The sequence below is a fragment of the Ictalurus punctatus genome, chromosome 2 (genome assembly GCF_001660625.3).
Source record: "Ictalurus punctatus breed USDA103 chromosome 2, Coco_2.0, whole genome shotgun sequence".
Lineage (NCBI taxonomy): Eukaryota > Metazoa > Chordata > Actinopteri > Siluriformes > Ictaluridae > Ictalurus > Ictalurus punctatus.
In genome coordinates, this window is record NC_030417.2 from 3,043,836 (window position 1) to 3,056,621 (window position 12,786).

General features: G+C 44.4%; 1 protein-coding gene across 2 annotated transcripts in view; it reads left to right on the top strand.

The window, feature by feature from the left end:
* Positions 1-12,786, top strand: part of LOC108256151 (prospero homeobox protein 1) — a 29,941-nt gene that overhangs the window by 11,170 nt on the left and 5,985 nt on the right. For both annotated transcript variants that reach the window (XM_017452739.3, XM_017452734.3), the window contains exon 4: positions 5,416-5,610. In XM_017452739.3, the coding sequence (XP_017308228.1) occupies positions 5,416-5,610 (195 nt within the window). The remainder of the gene's footprint in view (positions 1-5,415; positions 5,611-12,786) is intronic.

The window sequence follows — 12,786 nt, forward strand, 5'->3', positions numbered from 1 at the left end:
GGCATGGATTTTTATCTTTTTTTACTCTCCACCCCCCCACCCCGACTTCCATTCTCATGGGGATCCGCCACTGTCCTTATAATGGTTATTCATTAGTCATTCATTATATTTCCATATCTCATGAATATCAATGCAGGCCGTGTTGCATGTTAAAGACTACCCACTGTCTTAATAGGCTCTGATTATCCGGAGGATAAGAACGGTGGGAACGGGGTGCTCGCGTTTTCGTCGGTCACGGATCGGTCGGCGAGCGAAGTTGCTCTGAGGTCAGTAATAAGATGACCCCGGGGCCGAACGGACACTTGTCGAGAGCCTGCTAATTGGAGCGGTTAGAGACCCGTTGACTTTCGACCTGCGCGGATAGACTTGGTTATGAGGAATCAGGAAGTACACGGGCGTCGGCTTCGCGTCGTGAGGAATCGCTCGTCTTTTGTACGCTAACGAGCCACGTTAACCACATGAGCGACTTTGTTAGAAATAGCGACGGGGGTTAACTATCTTCCATGCTAATGACACGACGATTACTTCATTTTTATTATTATTATTATTATTATTATTATTTTTTAAATGAATAATTTGCTTTCTGTCTATAATTTAACAGTGTAACCGTGTTGTACTTCCAAAGTACAATTCGTTCAGCCGAATTCGTACAACTCGTCAATAAGTTGTTGTTTTTGTTTGTTTTTTTTTGTTGTTGTTGTTGTAAGAAATAAAACAGTTAAAATACAATATTAAGCAAGTCATCATTTAAAACAAAACAAAACAAATTAAGATTTTTGGACGGAATCGAATCAGAACTGGGTGATGAAATTCCTGCTGTAAAATATGCCGAGCTAGTCAAGATTTTAGAGAAACTTTAAAAAAATTTTCGCTACTTATGCTAAGTCGTTATCGCTACTTATGCTAAGTCGTAGAAGAGTTCTTTTGAAGAAAATATCACGACTCGATTAGAAAACGTTTATCGATCCGTTCAGTCAAGTAAAAATGGAACTAAACTTAATGGAAAAGAAGTTTTGGCAGCTGTAGCTTTTCAGATCTGGCTAGCGAGTGTGCTATGAGTACTGTACGTACGGTAAGTAAGCTAGCTAGCTAGCTAGCTAGCTTGCCGATGTTCAACTCCGATTTGCTCGACTCTGTGGGCACCTTGTGGATTGTATGAATTGTGCATGCAACGTGTAAACGCTGTCTTACCATGATAAAGCAAATTCAGGAAATTAAATATGTGGAAAATATGTGGGTGGAATCACAGTGCGCACTGTTTTCATCCTGGAAATGGTCTTGTGCTTTTCCTGCTCACCGGAGATCCCTCAAGGAAGTGATGACGGTTCCAAGTAATTCAGAAAGGAGGAATTAAGTTCGCAAGGTCAAATGCAAGTCTCATCCTAAAATGGAGTCTAGGTAGAGCATGCGTTAAAAACAAACAAACAAACAAGCGGCGACGTATAGAATCGAGAACCTTTGAATTGAAGGGTGCCAAAAGTTTCTCACCTCTAATAAAAAAAATACAGTATAAATACTTTTACACGGTGGTCTTGTGACGATTCCTAAACTCAGGCTTCTATTGTTTTTCTGCTGATGGCAGCGTGAAGAGGGATGTTTTTTTTCCTTCTTTAGTTCTCCAGAAGGAAGTGTGTGTGTGTGTGTGTGTGTGTGTGTGTGTGTGTGTGTGTGTGTGTATGATTTAATGCTTGATATTACAGATATTGAGGTAAAAGTAAAGTACACAGATGACTTCAGAGAGCTGGACTGTACAGTAATAACAATGCCCACACACACACACACTCACACACACACTCACACACGCACTTGTTCTCCGTCTTTCTCTCTCTCACTCTCACACTCTTTCGCTCTCCGGTGGTGTGACAGGAAAGGTCTTTGTTGTGAGTGATGAGGTCATTGTCAATGATTTAGAGCTCATCATAAAGACACACACACACACACACACACACACACACACACACACACACACACACCCGTCTGTCAAACCACATGCTCAGGTCGAAAGGGCTAGGCCAGATCGGACAGACCTCTTCATGATGGTCACTCACTTGTCTGTTTTTGAGCCTTTTTTTTTTTTTTTTTTTTAACAGCCATGTTTTTTTTTGTTTTTTTCAGTCATTGAAGCAGACAGTAGGTCTGAAAACATCTGGAAACAATAATGAACAATTATACAGTAAATAAATGACACAACGAGCACGGGTTCAGGTAGATTTCAGTTCAGAAACGGCTAACCAGTTCAGCTACACTGAGAGACTAGCTAAACTAGCTCATCTTTTATGCTAGAACTGACTGAGCTAGTTTGTAAAAGCTAGCATCTAACTTTTTCATTTCAGAATTAGTTTAGACTAGTTTTTGCTTCTCTCTCTCTCTCTCTCTCTCTCTCTCTCTCTCTCTCTCTCTCTCTCTCTCTCTCTGTGAGTGTATGAGAGAGAGAGTGTGTGTGTGTGTTAGAGCCTGACTCTGTACTCATGTCAGTACTGCTAGCATTCTGAATGCCAGCAAACAGCGTCTGCGTTTCTTTTGTGTGCTAGATTGTGCGCGTGGTTCCCTTTTTTCCCCTCTCTCTCTCTCTCTCTCTCTCTCTCTCTCTCTCTCTCCATGCCTCCTCTCCGTCCATCGTCCATCCCTCGGTGACTAGCGTCCTCCGTCCTCTCTTTCACTCCATCTCGATTCCGTTCCTGTCTTTTCTCTGAACAATAGTACTGTCTAATCTCCATGTAAAAGCTGCTTCCCCTCCCCAGAGGGCTGCTTGCCCATCGTTTTGTCATCTTTTTTTTTTTTTTTTTTCTTCTGAAAGAAGAAGAGAGATGAAGGAGAAAATGGGGGAGGATGAGGAGGAGAGTGGGGGCCTTTTTTTTTTTTTTTTTTTTTTTTTTAAGGTGGGAGGGGTAATTAAAGGGGTACAAGGGGCCCGTTTAGCTCTTATCAGCTGTTGTTTGCGAGAAGAGATTTCTTTCTATGTCTTTCTATCTATCTATCTATCTATCTCTATCTCTGTTTCCACCCCACAGACCCCCCTCTTCCTCCTCCTGCTCTCCCTCCTCTGTGGGTTCATTGCCCTGATGAACTGTAACCCATTGCTCTCTTAAACGGTTTAAGGTTGTATTGAATTTGGCAGGGATCATGCCCGCGGGGGGAACGGTAGATGAACGCAGGCCGCTGATTGGTGAATGGATTTAAGCTGATGTTTGAACTCCCCGTGGGTCCGATATGCTCTTTTTTATGTTGACTTTATCAGTTTTCTGCTCAATTATCCATCCGAGCCTCTTGCAGCTGAGGGCTGCCCATAACTCACCCCCTCTCAACCCCCTTACCCCCCCCCACACGCCCTGTCCAGATTGCCTCCTCGACTCATGTAGAGAGACACACACAGAGAGAGAGAGAGAGCGTGAGGGCTTTTCTTTTATTCATGTAAATGATGTTAATGATATTCCTCAGCGTTGACACACGATCTGTGATTATGAAGATTTGATTAACAATTAACCCTACACTATTTTCCCCAAAGGAATACTCGCTAGCACGGCTGGAATTTCTATAGTGTAGTGTTGCGGTACATCCAAAACATACGGTCACAACACGTGCGTGTTTACTTTCGCACTTTCTATCTACCGGGTTGCTCTTTTTTTTTTTTTTTTTTTTTTACATACATAATTATGAGGGAAAAGGACGATTAAATCAAACAAAATAAGGCAAGAAATACACAAATACATTATCATAAAAATATATACAGTGCTGTGTAAAAAGTATTTGCCCCATCCTGATTGCTGGGTCTGGGGTATATCTCATATTAAATCGTTTTAGAGTAAACACACAATACAGTTTTTATTTTATTACACCAATCAACAAATGTGAAAAACTAACTTCCCCCTTACACTTAAACTCTGGTTGCGCCGCCTGTAGTAGCAATAACGGCAAACAAACGCTTCCGATAACCGGAGATCAGTCTTTCGCTTACTTCTATCACTAGGATTTACTCCTACGCTTTGGATCGTTGTCTTGCTGCATAATCCGGTCGCGCTTGAGTTTCAATTTACGGACTGAAGACCAGACAGACATTCTCTAGTGGAATTCAAGATTTCCGTAATTATTGCCAGTTGCCGAGGCCCTGAAGCAGCAAAGCATCCCCACACCATCACACTACCTCCACCATGCTTGACTGTAGGTGTGATGTTCTTTTTGTGAGATATGGTTTACGCCAGATGTAACGCAACACCAAAGAGTTCCACTTTCGACTCATCAATCCACAGAACGTTCTCCTAAAAGGTTTGAGGATCATCAAGTTGTGTTTTGGCTAAAATTCAGACGAGTCTTAACGTTCTTCTGGGTTAGCGGTGGTTTTCACCTCACCACTCTTCCATGGATGTCATTTTCGCCCAGAGTCTTTCTGATAGTGGAGTCATGAACAGTGACATTTATTGATCCGAGAGACTCCTGTAGATCCTTTGATGTTGTCCTTGGCTCTTTTGTGACTTGCTGGATGAATCGTCGTTGTGCTCTTGTCGGAATTTTAGTAGGTCGGACACTTCCGGGAAGGTTCACTACTGTGCCGAGCTTTTCCGTTTGGAGATAACGGCTCTCGCTGTGGTTCTTTGGAGTCCCGGAGCCTTTGAAATAGCTTTGTAACCCTTCCCAGACGTATTGATGTATTTCAATCACCTTCTGGAATTTCTTTCAATTTCGACACAGCGTGTTACCGCGTAAGACCTTTTAACCGACTTCATGCTGTTGAATACGTTCCATTTAAGCGTTGATTTGATTGAACGGGGTTTGCAGTCATCAGGCCTGGTTGCGTCTAGTCCAGCTGAACCCCGTTATGAATGCAGTTTCACAGATTTGGGGAATTAGTAACTATGGGGGGGGGGGTTACTACTTTATCTCATACTAAACAATTTAGTATGAGATATACACAAAAACAGAAGAAATCACAGCACTTTATATATTGATCACTTTATTAGGAACACCTTTGTACCTGCTCATTCATGCAATTAAACAAGTAATCAGCCAATTGTGTGGCAGATGGGCGGAAACGCCTCGTTGATGAGAGAGATCAACCGCTCTTTGCGACTGTGAGTGTACAATACGCTGAACGTTGGGTTGGTCAGTGTTTCAAGACGTAGCGATGGCATAACATGCTGCCATTGCGATCCCGCGACATTTACTGTATCATGTTGCACATTTTGCTCCCACACTATGATTTTTTTTTTCTTTTTTTTTTTTTACATTTTTATCCCTCTATACGCATACGCAGATGACGGCAATAAAACTCGAATTAATCCGTGAGCCTTAGCCGCTAATCGTTTTCATATCCTTCACTACATCGTTAAAATCGCACTGAAATGTTATTTAATTTCAGGTTATATGTAGCACAGATGTCCGTATCTAATGGGCTCTCTTCGCTCTGTCCCTGTCTCCCAGTTTAACCGGTGTATCACGTCTCAGCTGATCAAGTGGTTCAGTAATTTTCGGGAGTTCTACTACATCCAGATGGAGAAGTTCGCCAGGCAGGCCATAAACGACGGCGTGACGGGGGCTGAAGAGATCGCCGTCAGCCGAGACTCTGAGCTCTTCAGAGCTCTCAACATGCACTACAACAAGGCCAATGACTTTGAGGTACACACACACACACACACACACACACACACACACACACACACACACACACACACAATGAAAAGATGTGCACAAATGTGCTGGGCATGTGCCTAGCTGGAATCATTTGGACACTGTAAGAATGAATGCCTGCGATTTTAATGTGCCATAGCGATTAGAGGGAGAGAGAGTGAGAGCGAACGAGCGAGAGAACGCGAAAGACAGAGAGTGTCCTGTGTGTCCGGAAGGTTAGTGCAGTCCCCTGGAAGGACCAGGTCTGCTGGCAAAGCACTTCGTCAGAAAACACCTCACACTGGAGTAGAGCAAGGTTATGAGTCCCGCTGCTTCAGAGAGAGAGCGAGAGAGAGAGAGAGAGAGAGAGAGAGAGAGAGATGGCAGGACAAAAAAGAGAGAGACGTGGGGGAGAGGGAGGGAGGGACTGATGGCAGCGAGAAACAGAAACAGAGAAACAGAGAGAGAGAGATACTGGCAAGGAAAATGGGCAGTTGAAAGGAAGTAAAGTGAGAGTGAGAAAGAGAGATAGGGTCACCGAGAGAAAGAGAAAGAGAGAGGTAGACAGAGATGAGAGCTGCAGGGAAAATGTGTAGGTGGGGAAAAGGAAGGCGAGTCCAGGATGTGAGAAATGAGATCATGTGCAAAAAAAAATATATTGAATACAGAATAAATTGAATACATTTAGCAAATACTCGCTAATTCGCTAAGACCCCCCGTGTGTACGATAGACAGCGACGGCAAAGACTTTATACACTCTGTGACACTTATCGATCATTTATAGATTTGACCATGAAACGTTAGTCAGACGATCTGTAAAACTACGCCTCATTAATTCGATCTAGCCGCGGCGAACCGTTTAAGCCCGAGCGAGCTAGCTTGTTGAGTGCTAGCGTTAGTCGGTTAATCCAAGATGAACCGTTTTCCACAACCGCGAGAGTGCCGCGAAGTTTAGTTCCACATTCCAGCTACATAAAACTCGTATAAGCACTAAACGTCGAACCGTATTAGCTGCGGTTAACCGTTTCACCCGAGACGAGCTGTCTGAATAGTTTGTATGCATTGCTAGCTAAAGTTAAACTCGGCTAAACACCACTTACACTTAGCACGCTAGTTATCTGTGAGCAGAAATCGCTAACCCTCGAATTTAAATGATTGACAGCTTCAAGCTTTTCGTTTTTATTTTATGTATGTGCTATATGTCTAATCAAGAAGAAGAAGAGGTAATGGCTTACCTCTTGTTTGAAGAGCTTAGCTAGCTAGCTAGCTAGCTGCAAACTAGCTACCGAGAGTTCTTTTCTGGGCTGCAGCTAATGTTGTAATGACTTAAAACGCACCATTTTCCACGACTGTAAGAGTGTAAACAATGTTCCAGATTTCAGCACGTAAAAAAAAAAACCAATGATTCGAGAAGGATAAGTAAACATTGAACCGTATTAGTTGCAGTTTAACCCGAAACAATCTCTCTGAGTAGATGGTATTCATTGCTAGCTTACAGTATGTTTAACTCTTAAACCTAAACACCGGTTACACTTAGCACGCTAGTAATCTGTGAGCATTAAATCGCCAAAAAAGTCTGTTTTAAATGAGTCACAGCATTCTTTTTTTTTCATGTAAACGCTACACGCGTAAAGACTTACCTCTCGTTTGAAGAGCTTAGCTAGCTAGCGAGCTAGCTGCAAGCTAGCATACAGTCTACTGAGAGTGCTTTTCTGGGCTGTGAGCTAATGTTTTAATGAATCAGTCTGGCTAAAAGGGACGTACAGGAGCTCCGGGAACGTCAGGAAGTCTCTTTCGCGATTATATCGAGGATTACCCTGGATTTATACAGTTATATCTGACTATTATGTGATTTTATTTTTGAAAGTTTTGACCCTTAATAACATTGAAGCAGATCGTATATACATATAAGTATAAGTATGTATCTTTACATGTTGCTATTATTCCAAAGTGTAAAGAACAGGAAAGGGGGAGAAAAACAAAACACCCCCCCCCCCCCCCCCCCTTGTACTCTGTTCTATATTTCTTGTGAGATCAAACCCACTTCCTGTTTCCACCTGAAATGCAGGAGCTGAACTGAGTACACAGTGTAGCAGCACACTTATCTCGTCTCACGTAGGCTTTCTGACTGCTATCAGTGTTCGTAAACGATATAATGATCTATAATGATCTAACCCCCCCCCACACACACACACACTCATGCTCCTTTCATCCACGTTTCTTTCCTCTCCTGCTCCTTTTTTGGTTTCCCTTTATCTCTCCAATCTCACTACCTTTCTTCTCCTACTGACCGTTTTCCTATTGAAAGAAAGGAGAGGTTGTTTCTTCTCCATACCCGACGCCCACACACACACACACACACGCACACGCACACACGCACACACGCACACAGAGACACTCTTCTCAGGCTGCAGGAACTTAAGGTTTCATGCTCGAGATGATTTCCATATATAAATGAGAGATTTGCCTATGGAGAGGAGATGGGTGAATAAGTCTACTGTTGTTTGTGAAGTTTTGCCTGGCCTGCGTGTGTGTGCGTGCGCACGCAAGGCTGTTTGTGTGTGTGTTGGCGGGAGGTAGACGGGAATGTTTTGCATATTAAGGATTTTCTCAGCAGGTGTCTGATGGATCTAATAGCTGATCAAAACTTTGCACAAGGAAATTATGCCAAGCCATGCAAATCTTTACAAACTAACCCACCTGACCGTACTCTGTGTGTGCCTATGTGTGTGTGTGTGTGTGTGTGTGTGTGTGTGTGTGATATGATGTAGAGGCAGAAATTGTGCTGGTTGTGAACTTACATGTCCCCAAGATACCCAATCTCCCTACCTGGCTAGATCACCATTCGAAACACGAGCCTGTGCTGATTCAGCATCGCACACACACACACACACACACACACACACACGAGGCAGGTTTTTTTTCGTCCAGCTCCACCTTGCGAGTCTCTTTAGCGTATGTAAGTGTGTCCTGTTTCTTCTCTCCCCCCCCCCCCCCCCCCCCCCATCTGTCTCTTTTCTCTCGTTTGACGGTAATCAGCTCTGTCACTGATTTCTTTCTTCGCTCCCTTGAGAAGCCTTTTGTAATTATTGTTTGCTACTTCCCTCGCTCTCTCTCTCTCTCTCTCTCTCTCTCTCTCTCTCTCTCTCTCTCTTCTGCGCCCATCATTTTCTTCTGCTGTTTACGTTCCTTTCATCCTCTTCAAATGCTTTTCTTCCGTCCGTTCCTCTCTTGAGCCCATTAGGAAGTTTTAATGACATATTTTTCCCCTCATGGCACAGCGAGCACAATCAGCAATTAAAGCATCTTCATTAATTACTCTCTCTCTCTCTCTCTCTCTCTCTCTGTCGCTCCCTCTCTGACTGTTCGCTCTCGTGTTCGTCGACTCTGCCAGTCGGTAAATAAGAACGCACGCTGTTTTCGAGAGCCGGCTTTCTGTCTAATCCACTTCTGACTCGAGAAAACTCTTAAATCTCTGATTTAATTTTTTCATTATTATTATTATTATTATTTTTAATATTCTGGGTATCAATAACAAAAGTGGACCGTTTCCCTCTAGCTCGAATGAAACCCCAAGTGTTTAATTCCACTTCTACCCCGGCGATTTGCAGACGGTTCCGTCTTATTCGTCAAAGAACGACGGGTTGTACTTTTTATCCGTTTATTTTTACGTACGGATACGTTCAAACACGTCGTCGCGTACGTCGTGTATGGAAGCCGTTAAGCGCTGACACTGGAGACTCCTTCCATGAATGGTAAATCTCCACGCAGATTTTTTTTTCTTTCTTCGATAAATGAGAACACTTTTTATTTTTTTATGCGTATTAATATCTTTCGGAAGACGTGAGTCACGTACGGAGCGAAAATAGAAATCTGTTCGGCTAAAAAAAAAAAAAAAAAAGCTTATGATGTAAAATGGCTTTGTGTGTGTGTGTGTGTGTATGTGAGAGATGCTGATCTAGTAATAGGTACATCATCACATTTATTAAGACTTAGAAGACAAAACAACGGGAACCTGTTTCAGCGCTTTTTCCATGGCGGAACCGTACGTGTATGACTGCCGGTCTCCCTGCAGGCTGGAATGTCTTGCCTAACACACTCCAGGTCGTCTTGTCCATGCCAGACAGAAGCACTTAGTGCCAGAGTGCAGTTCTCCCCTGTGGCTCGGGGCAGGTGGGGTTGGATTGGGTTTGAATGAGGTCGTCTGCTTCTTCTCATATTGCCCTCGACACGACGGACCAGATAAGCCATTTAGCAAAGACAAAAGGATCTGATTCAGACGTGTAGCCGCTGACTGTCACTTTTGCATGTTTTTGTGCACTTTAGGTGAAAAAACTGTGTCGGATCCCGGCCTCGGGTTTCAGCGTCCCCCACAACCGATTTGCAACTTGTTCTTTTAATTGCGCAAACACTTCTTTCTACCTGCCGGTGAAACCTGGCCCTTTAGCCCCGGATCTAGACGTGACCTTGTAAGAGTCAAAGTTTGACTAGCTGGAGTGGTTTCCATCTGCGTTTGTGTGTGTGTGCGTCCATGCGTGAGTGTGTGTGTGTGTGTGTGTGCGCGATGAGTTCAGAAGCCATCCCAGACCCTTTCCCTCAGGCTGACACTGAACGATCTGGTCTTTGCTTTAATCTGAATTGATCTAAAGTGGCCTCAATCACTGGTAAAGACTGCTGTCCTGACACGGGTCTGGGAGGAAACACACACACACACACACACACACACACACACACACACACACGCACACATGCTGCGTCTTTTCTCCCTCCTTCCTTGACTCTTTCTTGACTTCTTTCTTGAAGGCTCTTTGTCCTTCCTTTCTCTCAGTATCTATCAGGCCCTTCCTCCATCCTTCCCTCCCTCCTCTTGCGCTCCCTTTCCACCTGCTCCTCTCTCCATCCTGATATTGAGATGCAAAGGAACAGCTTGTCACATTCAACATGCTCAAAAAAAAGACCTCCCCACCCTCCCCCCAGAACCTCCTTGGATGGTGCACGTCCGTGCCAAGGAGATTGGTGCACACTTGGCAGGGCGAGAGTGCCAATGGCCTTGTCTCAAGTCCTCCCGCATCCCCGTTTTCCACCCAAATAGATCGCGCCAAAATGGTGGCCATCAGTGCTGGCTGGATGCGTCGCTCCCCCGTGGTGTGCCCCTCGGCTCTATCCTCGGCCCGCCGTTAATCTGCTCCATCCTCTCTAACCTTGTGACGGGCCAGCGAATACGCTGCATGAACTATATACTGCAGAAGTATCAAACATTCTGTATTACGCCACTTGCAAAACTGTACACGCAAGTCACACCGTGTTTTATTTTTCTCCTTCTCTTTCCACACACTATGCTCCAGATGTCTCAGCTCCCACCCTCTGAAACCGACACACACTCGCACATATCCCCTCCCAACACACACCCCTCACTCTGTACCATTATGCGCACTCGCGACAGTTTGACTCCAGGGACCTTGATTCATGACCCCGCTTTGCTCCGTGTTCCCCGAATCAAACACAATCTGGGTGCCATGTGGAGGACATTACAAAACAACAGCTCCGCCGAAGTCCTCCCTGCTCCCGGGCCCAGGACTCATCTGTAATGCAGATTACATCACAATCTGCTCACGACAGAGTTAGTGTGCAGAGGTTATACCTGCTATTAATGTGTGTATACATTAGCGACGACAAGATATCCAGCAGGCAGGACGCGTGACACTTGGGTGTACGTGAACACCTTCGGCAAGATGTCGTCTCAGCCGTTCGGACGGTATTCGAGTGTATATTTGCATTTATTTGATTAGCTTGCGTTGCATTAGAACGACTAAACTCCTAGCAGTCTTTACTGCGGGTTTTGTCCCAGAAAATATGACCGAATGCATAGAACACCATGTCTGAAGGCTTCAGATTTTAATTAGTAATTAAATTAATTAATAATTAATTTAAAAAATAATAATAATAAACGTGTCCCCGTAATGCTGCAAATCAGCTCTGATCCGTCGAGGCGTGGACTCCACAAGACCTTTGAAGGTGTGCTGTGGTATCTGGCACAAAGACGTTAGCAGCAGATCCTTTAAGTCCTGGAAGTTGAGAGGTGGGGCCGCGGATCAGACTTGTTTGTCCAGCACATTCCACAGATGCTTGATCAGACTGAGATCTGGGGAATTTCGAGGCTGAGTCAACACCTTGAACTCTTTGTCATGTTCCTCAAACCGTTCCTGAATTATTTTTGCCATGTGGCAGGACGGATTATCCTGCTGCCGTTAGGGAATACCGTTGCCATGAAGATGTGCACTTGGTCTGTGGTAATGTTTAGGTAGGTGGTACGTGTCAAAGTAACATTCACATGAATGCCAGGACCCAAGGATTCCCAGCAGAACATTGCCCAGAGCATCACACTGCCTTCATCGGCTCGCCTTCTTCACAGTGGGAAGCGACGCACACGCACCCGGCCGTCCACATGAACAGAAACGTGATTCATCAGACCAGGCCACCTTCTTCCATTGCACTCCCTGGTCCAGTTCTGTTACCCATTGTAGGTGCTTTCTGTAGCTCTTCTATGGGATCCGACCAGTCTCATGAATGACCCCATCACCGGTTCACCAGTTCTCCTTCCTTGGACCACTTTTGGTATGTACTAACCACTGCCTACCAGGAACCCCCCACCACAAGACCTGCCATTTAGGACATGCTCTGACCAAATCATCTAGCCATCACAATTTGGCCCTTGTCAAAGTCGCTCAGATCGTTACGCTTGGCCGTTTTTCCTGCTTCAAACACATCAACTTCGAGATGCAACGAGATCTATGTTATTCACGTCACCTGTCAGTGGTTTTAATGTTATGGCTGGTTGGTGTATATATATATATATATATGGTGTAGATTTCTCATCAGTAAAGGTTGTATGTCAAGGTAAATATGAGTATAGCAAGACAGAGATAGACATTTGATACTTCTTTATCTACTTTTTGACCCTGTCCTTGGAGGACCAATGGAATCATCTCACACACACACACCTTGAGAATCGGAGTGATGACGTGGCTTGAACGTCCTTTCACTGGCTCTTAAGAGTAAAAAAAACAAGCAAGTGGCAAGGCCATGCTAGAATGTCCAACTCAGCTGCAATGTTTGCCTATCAGGGCAAATCTCCCACTGGACTCTTCAAGGCTGCATGGTTTGGAAGCCTTGGTTTCAGGGAAA